Source organism: Aspergillus ibericus, assembly GCF_003184845.1.
Source record: "Aspergillus ibericus CBS 121593 unplaced genomic scaffold BO80scaffold_95, whole genome shotgun sequence".
Lineage (NCBI taxonomy): Eukaryota > Fungi > Ascomycota > Eurotiomycetes > Eurotiales > Aspergillaceae > Aspergillus > Aspergillus ibericus.
Window position 1 is genome coordinate 1 of NW_020292193.1, and position 18,876 is coordinate 18,876.

At 53.7% G+C, this 18,876-nt stretch overlaps 9 protein-coding genes across 9 annotated transcripts; 2 read left to right on the plus strand and 7 right to left on the minus strand.

The window, feature by feature from the left end:
• Positions 1–307: 307 nt before the first annotated feature.
• On the minus strand, positions 308–1,245 carry BO80DRAFT_370103 (cutinase family protein; the record flags this gene model as incomplete). Its single annotated transcript, XM_025716435.1, has 3 exons — positions 308–683; positions 782–999; positions 1,054–1,245. 3 exons carry the CDS (start codon positions 1,243–1,245, stop codon positions 308–310), a joined length of 786 nt encoding a protein of 261 aa, XP_025569212.1.
• An 885-nt stretch (positions 1,246–2,130) lies between these two features.
• On the minus strand, positions 2,131–3,724 carry BO80DRAFT_370096 (trehalose-6-phosphate synthase; the record flags this gene model as incomplete). The annotated part of the gene is made up of 5 exons (XM_025716434.1): positions 2,131–2,182; positions 2,226–2,568; positions 2,615–2,985; positions 3,033–3,393; positions 3,436–3,724. 5 exons carry the CDS (start codon positions 3,722–3,724, stop codon positions 2,131–2,133), a joined length of 1,416 nt encoding a protein of 471 aa, XP_025569213.1.
• Positions 3,725–3,853: 129 nt separating this feature from the next.
• On the minus strand, positions 3,854–5,661 carry BO80DRAFT_292056 (putative nuclear envelope protein Brr6). Its single transcript, XM_025715006.1, has 3 exons — positions 5,449–5,661; positions 4,517–5,403; positions 3,854–4,470 (listed from the first exon to the last, which is right to left on the minus strand). The coding sequence occupies exons 1-3, from the start codon at positions 5,558–5,560 to the stop codon at positions 4,159–4,161; spliced, it is 1,311 nt and encodes a 436-aa protein (XP_025569214.1). The 5' UTR covers positions 5,561–5,661; the 3' UTR covers positions 3,854–4,158.
• Positions 5,662–5,980: 319 nt separating this feature from the next.
• BO80DRAFT_430341 (uncharacterized protein) lies at positions 5,981–7,262 on the minus strand. Its single transcript, XM_025720687.1, has 2 exons — positions 6,653–7,262; positions 5,981–6,605 (listed from the first exon to the last, which is right to left on the minus strand). The coding sequence occupies exons 1-2, from the start codon at positions 6,820–6,822 to the stop codon at positions 6,227–6,229; spliced, it is 549 nt and encodes a 182-aa protein (XP_025569215.1). The 5' UTR covers positions 6,823–7,262; the 3' UTR covers positions 5,981–6,226.
• Positions 7,263–9,054: 1,792 nt separating this feature from the next.
• On the minus strand, positions 9,055–10,274 carry cwc26 (putative cell cycle control protein (Cwf26)). Its single transcript, XM_025718332.1, has one exon. It carries the CDS (start codon positions 10,198–10,200, stop codon positions 9,178–9,180), a length of 1,023 nt encoding a protein of 340 aa, XP_025569216.1. The 5' UTR covers positions 10,201–10,274; the 3' UTR covers positions 9,055–9,177.
• Positions 10,275–10,431: 157 nt separating this feature from the next.
• Positions 10,432–11,448, plus strand: BO80DRAFT_292191 (MGMT family protein). The gene is made up of 3 exons (XM_025715007.1): positions 10,432–10,655; positions 10,855–10,978; positions 11,099–11,448. The coding sequence occupies exons 1-3, from the start codon at positions 10,541–10,543 to the stop codon at positions 11,298–11,300; spliced, it is 441 nt and encodes a 146-aa protein (XP_025569217.1). The 5' UTR covers positions 10,432–10,540; the 3' UTR covers positions 11,301–11,448.
• Positions 11,449–11,627: 179 nt separating this feature from the next.
• BO80DRAFT_370090 (serine/threonine-protein kinase) lies at positions 11,628–13,645 on the minus strand (the record flags this gene model as incomplete). The annotated part of the gene is made up of 5 exons (XM_025716432.1): positions 11,628–12,065; positions 12,113–12,338; positions 12,410–12,497; positions 12,544–13,334; positions 13,461–13,645. The coding sequence occupies 5 exons, from the start codon at positions 13,643–13,645 to the stop codon at positions 11,628–11,630; spliced, it is 1,728 nt and encodes a 575-aa protein (XP_025569218.1).
• Positions 13,646–15,096: 1,451 nt separating this feature from the next.
• On the plus strand, positions 15,097–16,473 carry BO80DRAFT_430344 (metallophosphatase domain-containing protein). Its single transcript, XM_025720688.1, has one exon. The coding sequence runs from the start codon at positions 15,174–15,176 to the stop codon at positions 16,284–16,286; it is 1,113 nt and encodes a 370-aa protein (XP_025569219.1). The 5' UTR covers positions 15,097–15,173; the 3' UTR covers positions 16,287–16,473.
• On the minus strand, positions 16,418–18,342 carry BO80DRAFT_292219 (L-lactate dehydrogenase (cytochrome)). Its single transcript, XM_025715009.1, has 3 exons — positions 18,142–18,342; positions 17,770–18,083; positions 16,418–17,715 (listed from the first exon to the last, which is right to left on the minus strand). Exons 1-3 carry the CDS (start codon positions 18,248–18,250, stop codon positions 16,636–16,638), a joined length of 1,503 nt encoding a protein of 500 aa, XP_025569220.1. The 5' UTR covers positions 18,251–18,342; the 3' UTR covers positions 16,418–16,635.
• Positions 18,343–18,876: the final 534 nt, after the last annotated feature.

Genomic DNA, 18,876 nt, shown 5'->3' on the forward strand with positions numbered 1-18,876 from the left:
TATAGGGGGGAGGGGGAGGGTATGGGTATGGATATTAGGTTTTGGTTTTGGTTTCTTTGGAGGGGGGTTGAGAGGAGTCCAAGGGGAGGGGGGATAAAAGATGAGTGATGAGAGATATTAATGAATGTAGATATGATTTGGCAGGATATCTTATCAGTACTTCGTATCAATTCCTGAACTGTAGTACGAATATCTAGTCAATGGGTTATGCAAAAATATCAATTCAATCCAGCTAGTAATCCTCTATCAAGCAATCCATTCAAACGAAACAAAACTACCATTCATCCCTCTCACATCTCATCACCATCTAAAACCCAAACAACGACCCCAACCCCGACCCCGAGGAAGAACCCAAACCCAAACTCGCCGCCCCCGAACTACTACTCGAATCCGACGAGCTGCTCGTGCTCGACCCCGCGGCCTGCACCTTAGAAACCAAGAAACTCGCCGCATCCCCGGCATCCACCCCATACGTCAAATGCATCGCCGTGACGACTAGTGTATCATCACACACCAAGTCCCCAACGGCACAATACACCTTGACATCATCCTTGGGGTAGTTAGGAATCTGGCCATGATCTTGCACGTTGCGAGTAAATCCAAACAACACCACGCCCACGGTTTGGTCTTTCACCTCGCTGCTGAGTTCTTGGATGGCGTTGTCGATGACCGCGCTGCCTTGACTATACCAGCCCCGTTAGCATTTGATTCCTCCAGTGGGAAAATCGAATACATCTCATATCTCGATATAGGTGAAAGAAAGGGGGAGGAGGGGTCATACCTATATCCTCCAGCGACGATCTTCGTATTCGGACACTTAGAATTCGCCATCGTGAACATCTGCTTCGCCGCGGAAATGGAATTCGGGTCCGTGTTCTGTGGCAGGGCATTCTGCATGAGGCCGGCGGTATAGCCGCCTCCGACGCCCTGGCAGGCGACTTTGTCGCTGCCGAGTTTGGATTTCAGTTGGTCGCAGACGGGGGGGCCGATCACGGTGCCCTATTCATTTGATACTTGTTAGTGATGGGTTTTTTTGGGAGTGTTGTATCGTACCATATTCCCAATCTCAGTCGACCCGCGCGCAAAAATGAATGTGACATCCTTGCAGCTGCCACTCTCGAGGTCGTTGGCGGTAGAGCCGGTGCCGAATTGACGGGCGTGCAGGGAGGACGGGTCCGCGATGAGGGGGGATGCCGTTGCGAGGGTGGCTAGGGAGGTGAGGAGGAGGGATTTGAGGGGGGCCATTTTGTTCCTCTTCTTTGGTTCTGTTTAGATTTGGATGGAGGGTGGTATGTGTGTGTGTATTCTGCCTGCAGAATATTCAATTGAATAAGGATTGTCAGTAGTAAGTATAGAAATCAGTAATGAAGGAGTATAGAAAAGAACGACTGATTGAATGGATGGATGAATTCTCCTCTCTCACACTCCATCCTACATGACTATATATATACAACTCAGCTCTCCCTCTCTGCCTAACAATAGAATCACCGGACATCCCACATCCCGCAACCCTAGAAAGAAACCAACAACACCCAAAAATGAGTCCTACTAGTGCAGCGCTGAAACCACTACACCCTCACTAACCCGAAGGAATATAGTTGCAACCGTGCATGGTTGGAAGGGTTTCAGGGGAGATCGGCCACTTTGCTGGGTTGCGTTAGATGCCGAGTGCCCGAGTGGTGGGTGGTGGGTCAGGGTCAAACAGGGTCCGGAGTTCAACCGTTTTCGAATCCGATTTAGTTAGTGTCTGGAGATTGGTAATCGTGTTTGGGGTTGATTAATCTGTTGGATTAACTAGTGGAGGGCGGGTGGTTTTTCCATTTTTTGAACTTTATCTATCACATTCTGATGTTGCTGGTAAGGAGGATAGGCAGCAGTATTAAGGGTCAGACGGGGGGCAGGATCGGAAAGCTTGTCTGGCTGGTTTTTGAGTCTGGAGGTGCCGAGGTTCGCTTCGATTCAGGTACCCGAAGGTTCTTCTGGAAGGTGTGGTTGCATCTATCAAGACAGACGGTGTATCACCTCGGTAGCCTACATTCTACGGTATTAATTCTACCTGCACCTGACAGATTGAACAGCCGTGTCAATTCCCGTGTTCACTACGTAAAATCATATCTCCCGTCCATCGTATCAACCCAAATGCTTGGTCAGAGCCTCGATAAACGCCTCCCCCCATTTGGCACTAACATCGTCAGTCACGTCACGATAATCGGGTATGAACTTACCTCGTGTTCGTCTCGATAAAATGTCGCAGCGTCTCGTATCGTCCCTTGCGGTCCTCATCGCTCATCGTCACCGCCTCATACAGCGCATCCACCATCTCTGACATATTGGCCGGGTGGAACGTGAGACAACCCTCCTTCATAAAAGACGCGGCCCCGGCAAACTCGGACAGCACCAACACGCCATGCCGCTGCGCCTGGCACGCCACATACTCAAACGAAACAAGGTTCATCCCATCCCGTGTCGAAGTCAGCAGGCACGCATCGGCCACCGAGTAGAGTGCCGTCAGCTCGCTAAAGTTGACGGATCGGTGCATGTAGATCAGCGGGCACCCATCGGCAGTAGCTACATCGTTAGTATACCGAGAGAGGGCAGGGCTATCAACACTTACAGTGCTTGCCGTTAATTCTGCCCGCGATGGTACTCAGCTCCGTCTCCAGGTCCTGATACTCCTTGACATCCTCCCGACTGGGCACCGCTACCTGGATCAGCACCACCTTGTTGCTCAGCTCCGGGTGCTGGTCCAAAAAGGCATCATATCCCTTCAGCTTCTGCGTCAGCCCTTTGATATAATCCAAACGGTCCACTCCAATGATGATTTTCATTCCCTGGTACCGTCGCTGCAACTCGCGAATCCGGTTCTGCACCTCCTCATTCTGCAACGAATCGGTAAACTTTTGCGGATCGATCCCGACAATGAATTTTTCCGCCATCACGTCCCGTCCGTCGAATTGTATCCCGGAATCCTCCACTTTCGCTCCCCTAAACCCATCAGTCCCTGCAACAATGGTAGTCGTATCAACACTTACAGCTCCTCCGCACACAGAACAAAGTTTCGCTTGTACTCATCCGTATGAAACCCAATGACATCACTATTCAGGATGCCCCGCAGCAGATCCTTTTGCACCGGCAAATTCCTCCAAAAGTCTCCCGCTGGGAACGGCGTATGTAGCGAAAACCCAATAGCGCATTTCTTCCCCGCCAAACGTTCCCTCAATAGCCTAGGCAACAGCATCAGATGGTAATCATGCACCCAAATCAGCGTCCCTGGTGTAGCGGCCTCTGCAACCGCATCGGCAAAGATCTCATTCACCCGTTTGTAAGCCTCCCAAGGACCGTCTTCGAAAGCGATACCGGACTGGTAGTGGAGGACCGGCCACAGAATGGAGTCTATGCCCAGTCAGCTGATTCTTGATCATGGGAGCCACCTACTCGAAAAGTTATTGTAGTGGTTATGTGCCAGCTCATGGTCGAGGAATATCGGCACCGCGTTGTGTTCATCCAGGCTCTTGCGCACTTCGTCCTGCTCGGTCGGATCTGCGACATCAATGCCTGGCCATCCGAACCAGCTGAATGAGGTGGTTTTGGTCAGCCCGGACAACGAAGTCACCAGGCCACCACTGGAGAGGGACGATTCGTATCCTCCATCGACCTTCTTGATCGATAGCGGGAGACGGTTCGATACGACGATAAGATTTTGCTTTGTGCCTTCGGATGCCATCCTGGCAGAGGTCAACGTATGCTCGTATGCTTGGATGCTCGTATGCTTGGATGCTCGTATGCTTGGATGCTCGTCTGCTCGGTGGAATCACACAGCAAAATCAGTTGACACTCAGTTAGACAGGAAATCCGATAATATCTTCGACAGACTGCAATACGTCAGCATGAGGCCACGACTACCCCTGATCGGGCACATTCAGCCCCGCTGCCATCAGTGCAGAACTCCTGCTTGTCGCGTTGCACGAAGCTGGGCCGACGCGGTGGCTGCGGAGGCCGTCGTCGTGGCAGACGTCATCGACGGTCATTTACGCACGGTCGGAGACCGCATAATGGAGAACATTCCATTCTTACTGATTACGTATATACAAGAACCACCACAACTCCATATCCAGCCTTTTTCTCGCCAAGCAATAATGTGCAACGCCGTGTCAGACTCTATCGCATCCGCTTGGATGGACTGGGCGTGCGCAGACGAGACTCCCGCTCGCGCGTCCGTTCCGACACAAAGTCTCGCGTTTGCGACTGCTCCAGCATCAACGGTGCCTCCGGCTTCGCACCCTCCTGGTTCGCCATGTATCCAAACGCGTTGTGCTGGTACGGAAATTGCGGCGGTGCAATCGGATGCTGTCCGGACGGCTGTCGGGAGTAGCTGGCGGAGTAGTCGTGTTGGTGAAGGCGGTTGCGGAATGAACGGAAGGACCAGTTGCTGACAACGGTGACGGTCGAAATGGTAGCAAGGAAAAACATCTAGACTGTTAGCTAGCACACATATGGCACAAGGATTAAAACGTACAATTGCTTTCCAGCTGATAGGGTCAACAAAGCTGTTGATAATCACCGCCATCGTGTGTGCCGACACCTTGGCTCGTCCCACCTTGGCCGGGTCCCGGTTCATGCACCGCTCCCAGTTCTCGCACACCGTCTCCAGAGCAGGTAGTCGATCGCCCCCAGCGCATCGATTGTCGACGTAGCTCTTCGCGCACGCCGCCATCTCGGCCAGGATGGTATCCGACTCCTCTTCAGCCGCCTGCTCGAATTCCGACCGGATCGCCGACACAAATCCAAAGACCACATATACCGCCAGCGAGAACAGCGACAGGTTCACCACCAGTTGTGCCCACCATGACAGAATGCTCGGGACGTTGGGGTGTGCCTCCAGTAGAGCAAAGAAATCCGAAAACGAAGTTAACCGAGACCCGGTTGAGCCCTCCTGACCTTGCCCCTTCTGTCTCTGCTTGGTGGGCTTGAGCTCACTGCTGCTCGGTCGGTCACTCTCATCGTCGCTATCCCTCCGTAGTTGTAGATCCAGCGCCTTGTCCCTCCGCCGTCTTTTCTGCACCCGTCGCGCCAACGCGTTGGAGTAATGGTTCAGTCGAGGGATTTCGCCACGGCCCGGGCTGGGCGCAAACCGTCCGTACATGCTGTATAGCGAATTCCGGTGGGATTTGCTGGGCTGGTCAGGAGTATCCTCATTATCGGCATGTTCCGGAGAGGACATGTTCTCGGCGCCGGATGAAAAGTCGACATCGAATTTGCGAGGGGTCATGAAGGACGGGTTGAAGGCCTTGGGGGTTTCGGGAACTTGCGACTTGGGTCGGGAAAACAGGAAAGGTTGGGAGTTGGGCTCTCGCAGAGCGGGCATTGTTTTCTTCTCAGGGGAATCGAACGTGCTATGGGAGCCTGTTGCCTGTTAGTCGAAGGCATGTCTGCAGAGGCGATACGCACGTTTTTTGTTGTCATGTTGCACGCTGAGCTGGTAAAAGGGCGAGGTTACATCCCCCGGGGCCCTGGTCTGCCATTCAAAGTCCATCGGACTCTCTGCCGTTCGTTTATCCATCTTGTGGATGAGCAAAGTGGAGATGGTGGATGGTGGTGAAAGAGTGGTTGTGACCGATGAGAGAGGATCGGAGGCCGGACTTTTTCCGCTCGTTTGTTTTGGTAAACAATCCAGACTCGCCGCCAAGCAACGAGGCAGATGCCACCACCACAGACAAAGGATGCTTGCTATCGATGTAGTAGTTAGATTTAATGCAGAAGATATTTTCTTGGTGTTGTATCCTGCCTGAGGCTGAAGTGAGAGGTGATATGCAGCGGCTCTTATGCACAACACGGTCGGCTAGGCGATTGCCAGACCATGAATGGCTGCAACAACAGGATCAATGGAGACAACACTGCGGGGCTGGACCCCGGACTCGCGCCTGACTCGGTCGCCCGCAACCTTCTGTCTACAGTCTACTGCCCTGGAGATCTCTGTTGACTCAAAATTCCATTGCTGGATAAGACGCACTCTAACAATACTAGATAATGATCAGTTATGACATATTAACGCTGACAGAAAAATAACAAGCCTGCATCGCATCGCTATACCAAAAGAATGACTGACAGATAACTGATAACAGAAGTGATATACAACAGAACGCAAAACCAATAATCATCACCAACTCCTGCCAAGGACCGTGGGTAGTAAAGATCGACGCCAGACAATACAGATGCAAACGACAGGTCAGAGCTGGATGCGATCGACCAGCTCAAAGTCGTCGTCGTCGGCCAGATAGCCCAGGGCGGTTTCGCCCTCGTACGAGATGATCTCGTACTCCTTGACGATCCTCTCCGTCTCCTTGGTCTCGAACTTCTCCAGCGCCTTGCTCACTGCAGCAGAGAGTATGGTCTGTCCAGATGCTTCATAATCTCGCAGCTCATCTTCCTTGCTGTCGGAATCATCGATGACCTGTGCCGCCGTAGGGTCATCGACATCGTCGCTGGATGAATCCGACGATCCGCTGTCGAGAGCCTCCCGCACATCAGCACGCAGGGAGATCTTTGCATCGCTCGTATGCTGGTTGGTCTTGGCCTTGCGGCTGAAGCGCATCGCCCGTGTCAACCTAGGGGGGTCAGCGTGTGTCAGTCATGCAGGAGAGAGAGGCCCTACGTCGTATAGTGGGTGACGGGCATCACCGGCCGAGACATGGGCAGGGTGCAAGTCACATCCGGATGACGACAGTGAGCACATCGGCTGCCGTACGCCCACTTGGCCTTGTGGTCGTGGGCCCGTTTGGCATCCATCCCAGCGCGGCGGATATCGAGCAAAGAGTCAGACATTATGAACCGTTGCTGAAGGCAGGTGGGGGAGTTGTTTCAGAGTAGTCGAAGTAGAACGCTACCGGAGAACCGGTGGCGGTGGCCTCAGAATATAAAGCCCGGATTTGAGGCAAAGCGGTGGACAAAAGACCGAATACTGAGACGCCCCGCGAACCAAAAGTCTCCGATAAACAATAAACAAATGGGTTAGTTATAGGGCGTTGGTCTGAGTCATAAAGAGACCCGGCTGGGCTCCAGTCATGGATCCAAGGGTGAGCGGCAATGCGCACGGTAGGCTCACTCGGGAATGGAGGAACGATACGGAGAGGCAGGAAGCAGCACCTTGGGGGGTGGGAGTCATCAGGGGTTATAATGGAGGTCTATCTCAAACGCACGCGCTACGACTGGCCGATGAGTAGGCCGCACGGGGTCCGCGCGAGGCGATGCTCATTGTGGCAGGTCATCTGTTGGATATCTCTCGTCATTTCGACTAGCTTCCCAGGGAAAGACTATCTCACTCACTATCTATCGGAGAGCCTGAGAGCCGAGAGGAGTAACCCGTTACGACGGCGGTATCGCAACCCCCCTGGATTGTTATCGCGCTGGTGCCGATCCCCCGAGCGCCACTCGTGGACCCACGGTTTGGCGGGCTCCCCTCTTGTTGCTCCCGAGGTTAGACGCGCTGCCTGGCAAGTGAGGATGCAACTCCGATCCACTGCCTCAGGCACGTTGGCCGATCTCGAACGTCACTTGTCAAGCATGGCCTGATGAATGGATCGTGTCCGCCCGGACCTTTGGTTCAGACACTGCCTGGGTGTCGGGGAGTCTTTCACCCCTGCATCCTCCAATCGACGGTTCTCGTGGCTGCCCGTGACGCTTATCGGCGGTGGTCTGCTGAGCGGGTGATCCCATGTACCCCCATGTCCGAAGCGCCTGCAATCTGAGTTTGTAGCGCTGCAGATGACTCGAGGGGTCCGTCAGTCGCGGCACAGCGTGATGGCTGGGATTGCATGCGAGCTGCATGCAGGATCGGATCATGACATCAGGAAGAATGTAGCTAGTCAGTGTAATCAAATCGCCTCTAGATACCAAACATCCTGCCATCTATTCTGTGTTGATTGCAGTGTATACGTATTGTGCGGTGTTCGAAACCAGTTCATTTTCACAGTATGTACTTGATGACGCTGCTTGCTCTTATAGACATCCTCGTTATTCATATATAGACTTTCACCAAGACAAGGAAGACACCGTGGCATGTCCACACCCAAAAAGGCAAACAAAGAGCGTTTCCCGGGAAAGCAAGCATTCTTTATATACCTTGTTCTTTATCTTCTCCGCTGCGTGTGTAAGATTTCCAAAGGTTAATCATTCTCTCCCGGCTTACAGAGTACTTGACCCGTAATAGTCTACATCCTGAAAGAGGCATCAAAAGCAGGATTCAAGGTGCAGTGTTTCCAAATCAACAGTATTATCAAGGGACGGAAGCTATAGCAACGCGGCACAAATATACACCCTTCCCTCGATATCCTGCATCAGAGGTCTAGACACACGCCCTCGTATCCGGATAGTATCGAATACCGGCAATAATATAAATGCCGCATCCTACTATATCTTCCTCGACGATTTACAGACCAAAACATCGTATTCGTCCCCTAAAACTATAGAGAACCCATGCCTTCTACAGAAGATCAGTGACGGTTAACTTTAGGGGTCATAATGTCAACGTTGGAGCACTACATTCAGAGTACAACTTATCGTCAGCCTCCCTGGTGACTTTATCTCCAGCTACACTTGTTGTGTTTTGCCAGCATGTATCATAGTTGGCGCGCTTCTAGGTGTTGTTGGGTGGAGGATATACAGGGATATCATATCTTAAAATGCAGTTAGTGGAGCGAAGGCTATCATTCGAGGTCCATGATGGTACGGTCTGTCTATTTGGTGTCTATTTTCGGCCTCCTCATCTTTGGAATGAAAGGTATCTGTCTGAGGGCGCGTATAGGAACGGATTAGCTGGTGCAGATGGATGTTGGTGAGTTGATGGACCATCGGAGGATACAAGGTTAAGGATATCGTGATAGTCTGAATAAGAGTTGATTTCTGGGTTATCTGGTTGCCTTTCCTTGGCTGTGGGGTAGGACCGTTACTGTGGGATGCATCCACTGATGTACACCGACGGTTCAATGTGGACATTTACTTCGTACCAACTCCGGTCTCTACACTGTACAAAGTAGTAGAGGTTATAAGATAACAACGGTAGCAATCCTCTGGCGTACCTCTTATGTCTTAAGAAGTGCTTAAACCATGCAGCAATGAATATTATTTTAATCCCATCCAGCGCCAGCACCAGATCCATGCAAACCCATATATAAGAGAATCTCACTCATCCATCTGCCACTGGTAATCCAGCGCTTCCAATCGTCCCTTTCTATTCCTCGCCGCAAACCACTCCTTCTCGAAGCCATTCCCCCGATCGACTCCATCCCACCGATGCCCCGGTCGAATGCCATATCGATTCGGCGCAAACCCACCCTTATATAAAGGCTTGCCCGTCCGACTCGTGCCCCCATCCCTGACACTCGTCAAGAACTGCGCTGCCGGATCATTCCACCTCATCTTCCCCTTCAACTCATCATTGAGCTCATCATCATCCGCCGTCCTCGCCAACGGCATCACCCTAGCCTCCTCCAACTGCTGTCTCCTCTCCTCCCTCTCCCGTCTCTGCACATCTCCCATCAACGCCTCCTTCGCCTCCTCCTCCTTTGCCTTCTTCTCCTCCTCCGCCCGCCTCGCCTCCGCTCTCTTCAACGCCACATTAATAATCCGTCCACTGGCATCACGATAAATCGTCTCCTGCGCCTTCTCCCCTAGCGCTGACTCCCTATACTTGGCCGCCTCCAACTTCTTCTTCCTCTCCTGCGCCGCCACCATCGCCGCCGTCTGCGCCGCCGTCTGCAACCCCGCCAACGCCCCAGACTCCATTCTCACCCCTTCCCCATCATCCACCTCCTCCCCCTCCACAACCGGCGCATCCTCATCCCCATCCTCCCCTAACCCTCCCCTCCCCGCCTCCCTCTCCGCAACCGCATCCGCAAGAATCTTATCCGCCGCATCCTGCTCCGCCCCACCACCACCACCCCCAATAGTCTTCCACCCGGATGTCTTCTTGCGTCGGAACTCGCCACTCCGAGCCCCTGGGCCCGTGACAATCGACGGCCTATCTTCATCGTCGTGGATGGTGGCTCCATGGGAGCGCAAATCGGGCGGATCGTCGTCGGCAATGATCAGGCCGGAAGGCGTAGTGTCGGATTTGGTATTCTTCTTGCGTTTCTTTTTGGGACGTTCGGTGGAGGGGTCTGCTGTGAGGTAGTTCTTCGCGAGGTAGTCTGCTAGGGAGGACATTTTGTGCGTGTGTTTTTGTGGTGTGTTGGGGGGATATGGAATGGACGTAGGAAAGTTCGGTCGGTCGGTCGGTCGGTCGGTGGTTGATAGTATTCCGGACGGAGCTCCGTATCTGATAATCGGGAGGGTGTTTTTCCGGTACCGCATGGTGAGTATTATGCCTGAGGCAGGAAGGGTATGACTATACATTCGTCTTGTGAGGCTAACAAAGAATGTATCTACTACCTAGTACTTAGCACTTTATACTAGCTACTATGTAATTATCCAGCCTCAACAGCCTAGTTCAATTCCAGTTTAATACAATCTTCCTTTGGTCCTTCCAGCATCAGAGGTATTGAAAATGCCCCGCACCGACGAAGCAGAATGGTTCATCAATGCCGTCTACGCCGCCATCCAAGAGATTCCCTACGGCCGAGTGACAAGCTATGGCCATATTGCTCTACTGTTAGGATATCGTACGTCTAATGCATCCATCCCACCCTCTTTTCCTCTCCATACGAATCCATGTCCATCTACTATATCCAGTTACATTTCCCCCGCCTACTACCACCCCCCCCAACACACCCACTTTAGCCTGAACAGAAACAACATAACCTAGATACCTCCAACCCAATGAAAAATAATAGTAATAATAATAGTACTAATGACAATTAGCAAAACGCCCCCGCCAAGTCGGCACCAGCCTCAAACATCTCCCCTCCCCAGGCACAAGTTTCTATCATTCGGGGAATGTACCCTGGCAGAGAGTGATTAATTCAAAAGGGATGATTTCGCATCGGTTTGTTGCCCCCAACTTTCCCCTTTCCCTTTTCTTGGCTGTTTATTGTGGTTCTGGTTGGAGTTGGTTTAATTGGTTCTATGGGTATGAGAAAATGGGGAAGAAACACTGACGAGTCAGAGGACCGGGAAGTGCAGAACGACAGGCAGAGGTGTTGCGGGGTGAAGGGGTGGAGGTGGAAGGGGATGCGATGGGGGAGTTGTATGTGGATTTGGGCCGGTTTGGGTGGTTTCCGGATGTTTTGCCTAGTGAGGAGGGGTTGGATAGTGAGGAAGATACTAGTGGAGATGGGAATGGGCATGGGGATAGTATACGGGAGTAGCATTCATGCTATCTACAACTCGAGCCTGTCCATTGTACCCCGACAGCCACCTCAATAATCAACCGATGGAAGATTCGCATCTAAGCAGACCGCGGAAGATATGGTAACTCGCGACTCTATAAGTGAATAGGTGATGACGGACAGGAGAAGGCAGGGTACGAGCATGCAACATCATGTTCAAGGCATCATAAACATCCAGTGAACGGCCAACGCAGCCAAAAAGGTAGTAGAATAGAGGTCCGCCGCACGGTAACAGAAAAAAAAGGAAACTCGTCGCCCGACTCAACCGACTTTCGTCAGGAGTCCTCATGCCTAATGTACTTTTGTTTATCGCCTCTTGACCTCCATTGCCCATCCGTCGATGCCCTCGCCGCGGCTGCCCGGTGTGACCCCCAGGTCGACGGCGTCCATGCCGAGTGTATCCCGCATCCATTCGTGGGCGGACATGCCACCCGCGTTGGCTCGTCGCTCCGGGGATACCTCGAGCATCGGTAGTAGAAATTCGCTGATGCGCATGCTCTCCTCCACCGTGAAATGATACTTCTCCCGGAGAACATCCGGAAGAGCCCAGTGGCGCAACCGATGGATATTGCGGAGTTCTCCTTTGCGGTTGAAAATCTCCTGCGACCACTTGCCCGAGAGACACAGGGACTTCGGAAAGGGTCCCAACAATTCAATGATTTGTGCAATATGATCGTCGTCTTTGCCATACTTAGTCCCTGATTGCGGATCGAAGAGGTAGTCGCCAGTGATGAGTTCGAACACCTGCGAATGTTAGCAAAGGATCAAGCCAACATGCCGACGTCACATACCATGCAAGCCATGCTCCAAATATCCGTGCTAGCGCCCCACTTCGAACCCAGGATAACTTCCGGCGAACGGTACTGTCGCGTTTGGATGTCGTTGGTGAAGTGGTGGCCGACCCAGCATGCATTGCCCAGATCGGCGATTTTCACCGAAATGATATCAAACTCCGGCTCGTCGCTTGACTTGGACTTGTCCAGGGAAATACCCGACACCTCTCGTTCCAGCAAATCACTATGATAATCAGTTATCGTCCTCGTAGCACGGTAGCATGGTAGCGCAGTAGCAACGGGCAAGCAACGTACGCAGTCTTTTCCCGTTGTTTCTGTTTCTCGTCATCTTCCTTGATTCCTAGTAGTTCCTTCATCGATGAACTCTCTGTATTGGATGCTACTACCGCCGTTAGAACGAGAAGCACGTTGACTGAAACGATACATACCAGACGACTCGCTCACCATCTGACTCAGACTGCTATGAGAGTTGTGTGAACTGTGCTTAAAGTCGAAGCTAGTGTTGAGGGGACTCGGCAACGGTTGACTCCCAGTGATCAAGGTTCGGCGCCGTCGCCGGCCATTGCGGTTATCTTCCTTTTGCTCCTTCTTGGCCTCCTCCTTAACGTAGGTCTTCACGATCTGCTCCACATCGCCGATTTCGATCAGCACGTTCTCCGGCTTCAGATCCGTGTGGATGATACCACACTCCCGATGGAGGTAGTCCAATCCCAGCAGGACCTGCTTCGTGATCTGCTTGACCAACGCCATGGGGATTCCGCGATGGTTCCATCGCTTGATCAACCCGAGCAAATTTTCTCCCAACACTTCAAACACCATGCAGACATGGACCCCGTTAGGTCCTTTGTGTTCAAACGAGTCCAGCAGACTGACGACATGTTTGCGACCCGGATGGGACGGCTTGGCTTGGACGATGCGATTCAATAGCTTGATCTCATCGATGGCGGTTTCGGTATAGTGAGCTGCGGAACGGACGACCTTGAGAGCGACGTGCTTCCCAGTTGTCGTATCGCGGGACAGCCAGACGGTCGAAAAGTGACCCCACCCTAGTTTGCGCACGACCACATAACGACCATTATTGTACGTTTCGCCGACCGAGACGGGATGGTAGCCGCCCTTGCAGTAGTCCTCCGAGTCTTCTTCCTCCGCGGTGGTCTCTAGTTCTTCGCCGGAAGATGAAGAGGATGAGCGCGATGGTGGGACGCCGTATGCGGGAACCCTGCCACTCATGGCGGTTAGAAAGGATCAAGAGATGGAGGGGCAAAATCCAGTAGAAGAAAGAAAGGGAGGGGGGTGGGGAAAGAGGTAAACAGCAAAGAAAAAGCGGGCAGCGTAAAGACCATACCCCTCAGTGGTGGTGGTCGCTGGGTCGACTCCAGGCGTGGCGGCGTCGTTGGTGACGATCGGCTTTAAGTCGGTCCCTTTTCTTCTCTTCTTACCGCCATTGCCATTGGTAGCGGAGGCAGCGACACTACTAGCCATCTGCTTGCCTTTATTGAGAACGGCCTTGGTAATCTCAACCCCGTCCATGTTATCGGGTAATTGAAAGCGATCGGGATCGAAACGGAGGGCTGAAGAAGGGAAAAGTGAGAAAAGGAGCCGATGGCGGATGTTTCGTAGCGATCAGGTTCAGCTGCGGTGGTGGTGGTGGTGGCCGGCGGCGGCGGCGGCGGCGGAGGAGAAGGCGGGTTGGCCTGGTCTGGTTGTGCGAATCTGAGGGGTTGGTTTGGTTCAGCAGCGCCCGCCAGTCAACCGCTCACCCGGGCACAGGATGCGTTTACAGTCGAATGGGTTCAAAGAATGGCCGACTCGGACTCCAGAACATGGAAATCAAAGCCTAACGATCCCGAACAGGTGCAGATGACTGGACCGGGCGGATGACGCAAACGATCTGGTATAGACGGGCGATTGAACAAGACACAGTTGCAACGAGTCGATCTTCGTCGAAGAACCGGATAGATGCCACGATGGCCGATGTCTCAGGAAAGTGGGAAGGGAGAGGAAAGGCACAGGTCCCAAGGGAAGAGATTGATGATAAAGATCGACAAGGAATGTCCGCAAGCGTAGATGAAGAAAAAGAGTTGTTGACTACCCACTGCATGTGGCAAATCATGAATGGGCTATGGTTCGATTCGCCCGGTTGGGCCTGAGGAGACCTTCAGGCTCGAGCATGCATCGATCAACGTCGGGACCTTCATGCTTTTGCGATATCCTGGTCGGACAATGTACTTGAATCGTCCAAAGCATCACTTGTCCCTGGAAGGGGGCATGTTGCATTGTTGATGATAGTAACAAGTAGGTACTCTTTCAGTGGCAGGCTACGGCGTTACGACGGTTACGGAGGTACTGCCCCCACGTCTGTCCTACATGGATCCAGGCACCCATGACACTTATAGTTGCGTCGCATTGAACCGGTCTACTGGCGAGAGGAGAAGCGCGACATTTCCCTCGTTGTTACCAGTGTGAGGACTTGTTGGAGGGCTCGTGTGGATCGGAGGATGCCGCCAGCTGACATGGGATCTAGACTTGATGTCACTCACGGCCCAGTGGATAACCCTCCGATCCCCTTCGAACTTTCAGGGAGGCACGGCGGACTAGTAGTGCTACGCGCTTAGTGTCCGTCGCAGCTTGCGGAGTCGATGATTCATCTCGCTAACACGTGATGCTGGGTACTTAGACATGTTCTAGACATTGACACCTTGAGATGCGAGGAGCTTCTCACTAGATACTATGGAACGAACTAACATATTGCCCCTTTCTACACCTCAGGATACAGGAAATTCTTCAATTTTCACGTAGGTAACCATGTACCAGATGGATTCTACCAGACAGATCCAAGAACCTGCTTGAGCCCGTCACCCGTGCTCCGATATTCATCCTGATTGGCTACCCGGTCAGGCTCCCCACCTCCGCACCTCAGGCCGACAGGCACTGACTGGCTATCCATGTTGGTTCTGTCTGGCCCAGCATCACCTGAACTTGCTGCCAACAGCAATCATGGAATAACCTCACCTTAATTCCCCTTCTCCTCTCTTCCTCCTAATCAACCACCTCCGCCATGTCCTCCCCGTTCCATCGCCGCCCGTTCCCCGACTATTTTCTCTCCTCTCCGCTCGCCACCCTCATCTACCCTCTCCATCAACTGCTCAACCACCTCCGCGGCCCTCCTCACCTCCCACCTCCCGATGCCCAACCCATCCGCGTCGTCTGCATCTCCGACACCCACACCCTAGAATGGCCGGACATTCCAGACGGTGACCTACTCATCCACGCCGGCGACCTCTGCAACGACGGCAGCGCCCGCGAAATCCAAGCCGCGGTCGACTGGCTCCGCAGTCTTCCCCATCCACACAAGGTCGTCATCTGCGGCAACCACGACAGCTACTTCGACGCCCGGTCACGTCTCCCCGAAGACCGCAACGATATCGGTGCCTCCACCTACGCCACCATCTCCTCCTCGACCGCCTCCCTCCGCTCCCTCGACGACCTAGACGACCCCCAGCGCATCGACTGGGGCGACATCCACTACCTCCAACACTCCTCCATCACGCTCACCTTCCCCCCAACCACCACCACCACCTCCTCCTCCTCTTCTTCCTCCTCCTCCAGACCGCGCACACTCACCATCTACGGCGCGCCCCAAATCCCCGCCATCGTGCCCTTCGGCCCCGAACATGCCTTCACCTACCCACCCCACCACGACGCCTGGTCCGGCACCATCCCCCCCTCCACCGACATCCTCATCACCCACACCCCCCCGCAATCCCACCTCGACCTCTCCCCCGTCTTCTCAACGGGATGTCCCTACCTCCTCTCCGAACTCTGGCGCGTCCGCCCGGCCCTCCACGTCTTCGGCCACGTCCACGCCGCCTACGGCATCGAGCGCGTCTTCTACGACGAAGCCCAGCGCGCATGGGAACAGCTCTGCGCGTCGAGACGAACTCGCGCGCGTCTGTCCCGGTTGAGCTCCTTGTTCGGGTTTCTGAGAGATCTATTTGACATCTCTGGCTTGGTGAACTCGGCACGAGTACTCGCGTACGGCGTGTTGGGAGTAATCTGGGCTAGGATTTGGGGTGGAGAGAATAGAGCGTGTGGGTGGGTCGTGAATGCCGCATGCATGTATCGGGATTCGGGCCGGTTGAGGAATAAACCGCGGGTGGTTGTTTTGTAGAGATGTAGAGGTGGGTATTTGGGCACGTATTGTACATAGGTGAGGCGGCCAGTGTCGTGAGAATGACTACGAAAGTGTATCTATTGTCTTCATGGTGTTATTTCCGGATGACTTTTTTCTTTTCTCTAAAGAGGATTGTACTCCGGATATGCGACATCATAGATCTACAATCATCTTCTGATATAGTCCAAGTCTAAAAAAAAGGGGTATAGTATATACAATCGGTCATGCATAAATCCCAGACCAGCAACGAAGAAAGAAAGAAACCAAAAAAACAGGCACCAACTCTATCCAGAAACCCCGAACCACAGCCACAACAGCACTCATAGTATAGAGATAGGATGAATGATCACAGCTTCGCCTTCTCACTAAACCGCGGCGCCTGGAGCGGATCATAAGCACCCACGGTCAACGTATCAAACGGCACGGGGGCCGCATGACCACCCACCAAACCCCGAACATCAATGAGACTGGGATTGAGGTCCTCAATCTTGGTGGCACCAATCAACCGCATATTCATTTCCATTTCATCCTTGAGGAGCTGCATGGCGCGTTCGACACCCGGTTGGCCGTACGCGGACATGGCGTACAGGAACGGCCGACCGATACCGACGCCCTTGGCACCGAGACAGAGGGCTTTCAGCATGTCGGTGGCGCGACGGATGCCGCCGTCGATGTAGATCTCGATTTTATTTTCCCAGCCGCGTTCGCGGAGAATGGGCATGACTTCGGCGAGGACTTCGATAGCGGAGCGGGCGAATTCGAGCTGTCGGCCGCCGTGGTTGGAGAGGACGACGCCCTGGACGCCGGCTTCGACGGCGCGCAGGACGTCTTCGACGCATTGGACGCCCTTGAGGATGATGGGCATGGTGGTGATGGATTGGAACCAGGGGATGTCTTTCCAGGAGAGGGCGGGGTCGATGAAGGAGGAGATGGCGCGGGCGGCGCCTTGGGAGCGGTCGACGGAGTCGCCGCCGCTGGCTTGAACGTTGGAACCGACGTCGGAGAATTTGGACCGCATGTCTTTTTCGCGACGGCCGAGTTGGGGCGCGTCGACGGTGATGAAGAGGCCTTTGCAGCCGCGGGCTTCGGCGTGTTTGACGATGCGTTGGGTGATGCTGCGGTCTTTGTTGACGTAGAGTTGCAGCCATTGGACTTGGTCGCCTTGGCGGGCGTCGACGATCTCGTCGAAGGAGCAGGAGGCGAGAGTGGGGATCATTTGGATCACGTTGTGGGTGTGGGCGGCGCGCGTGAGTACGACTTCACCTTCGGGGTTGCCGAGTTTACCTAGTGCCGTGGCGGTTACGTAGAAGGGGACGGAGACTTTGGTGCCTAGCATGGTGGTGGAGAAGTCGACGGTCTCGACGTCGACGAGGACGCGGGGACGGAACCAGATCTTGTGGAAGGCGGAGTGGTTTTCACGCATGGTCTGGGGGTTCTTAGTATAGAATGAGGATTATGGGGTGTGGGTTGGGGGGCTTACGATTTCATCGTCGGCACCGCTGGAGTAGTAGGCCCAGGCGGTCTTCTTCATGACGCTCCGGGCGACGGTCTCAAAGTCCATGAGGTTATAGCAGGCAGCCAGGGACGGCATGCACTTGATGCGCTCCTGGCGCTCCACTTCCTCCGGATCGGCCGTCTTTTCCTCCTGTTCGACGGTGGTCATGTCGACTTCACCGAGATGCTTGGATTGGTCGAGGTATTTGTCGAGGGTGTCGGGGGGGTGGATGGGGTCGAACTCCTCGGTCGCATCCTTGCCGGCATACTTGAGGATGATCTTTTGGCCACCGGGGTGTTCTGGATGTGGTCAGTGACGGGGGATCGGTGACGAGGGTCAATGGTAGGTAGGAAATACCAGGTAGGAAGTCGGTCACATCATAGGCCTTGCCGTGGACAATGACCCAACAAGAGTCCTTGGAGTTGTGTTCGGCGACGGCGGCGCCGGTGAGCTTGCCTTTACTCATGGTGAGGGTGGTTTGGGGGATGAAGATGGGAGAAGACAGGCATGAGAGAAGACAAGAACGAAAGGAGAAGCGAGGGGATAAATAGGATGGAGGCGACAACACAGCTCGGGTTAAAGGCGAGCGAGGGCCTATGGAACGGCGGCGCAGAAAATCGGTGGACGGTCGTTGGTCGATCGTGTTAAGCTCAGTGCTGGGGATTTGCAGAAGGCGGGGGGGCCCTTCGGGCGACCGTTTCTCGGCCGACTGCAGCACCTCGGTTCATCCTGTGTTGCTCCCTGTCTATCAGTCCTATCGGCAGTCCGGAAGTGGATCGAGCCTTTGTCTTCATCTGCCGATTCTGTTCTAAAAGTTCGATGGGATCGGCACTGCCATACCAAGACAAGATAAATACCAACTGACTGAAAATCTCCTAGATAGGGCACTCCCAGGGATGATGTCAAGAATGTTCTCCATCTTTCCTCCAACCATGCTAATAGTCTTATAACTCTAGCATCAAACCAGCACTTCCCTTGGAGCACCGGCTCTTATTCCAATGAGGATATTCCCCAAAGGTCCACAATCGCTCAAAATGGAGCTGTCACCTCCAGCTCATCACGCATGATCACGTGACAGAACAGAACACCCCA

Coding starts and splice junctions, on each gene's coding strand:
- BO80DRAFT_430344 (XM_025720688.1), top strand. CDS start 15,174: ATGTCCTCCCCGTTCCATCGCCGCCCGTTCCCCGACTATTTTCTCTCC.
- BO80DRAFT_292191 (XM_025715007.1), top strand. CDS start 10,541: ATGCCCCGCACCGACGAAGCAGAATGGTTCATCAATGCCGTCTACGCC. Junction 10,656..10,854: donor TGCTCTACTGTTAGGATATC/GTACGTCTAATG, acceptor AATGACAATTAG/CAAAACGCCCCCGCCAAGTC. Junction 10,979..11,098: donor AAAGGGATGATTTCGCATCG/GTTTGTTGCCCC, acceptor CTGACGAGTCAG/AGGACCGGGAAGTGCAGAAC.
- BO80DRAFT_292056 (XM_025715006.1), bottom strand. CDS start 5,560: ATGGATAAACGAACGGCAGAGAGTCCGATGGACTTTGAATGGCAGACC. Junction 5,404..5,448: donor GCAACATGACAACAAAAAAC/GTGCGTATCGCC, acceptor AACAGGCAACAG/GCTCCCATAGCACGTTCGAT. Junction 4,471..4,516: donor CTATCAGCTGGAAAGCAATT/GTACGTTTTAAT, acceptor CTAACAGTCTAG/ATGTTTTTCCTTGCTACCAT.
- BO80DRAFT_292219 (XM_025715009.1), bottom strand. CDS start 18,250: ATGAGTAAAGGCAAGCTCACCGGCGCCGCCGTCGCCGAACACAACTCC. Junction 18,084..18,141: donor TGTGACCGACTTCCTACCTG/GTATTTCCTACC, acceptor GACCACATCCAG/AACACCCCGGTGGCCAAAAG. Junction 17,716..17,769: donor GCGGTGCCGACGATGAAATC/GTAAGCCCCCCA, acceptor AAGAACCCCCAG/ACCATGCGTGAAAACCACTC.
- cwc26 (XM_025718332.1), bottom strand. CDS start 10,200: ATGTCCTCCCTAGCAGACTACCTCGCGAAGAACTACCTCACAGCAGAC.
- BO80DRAFT_430341 (XM_025720687.1), bottom strand. CDS start 6,822: ATGTCTGACTCTTTGCTCGATATCCGCCGCGCTGGGATGGATGCCAAA. Junction 6,606..6,652: donor CCCGTCACCCACTATACGAC/GTAGGGCCTCTC, acceptor TGACCCCCCTAG/GTTGACACGGGCGATGCGCT.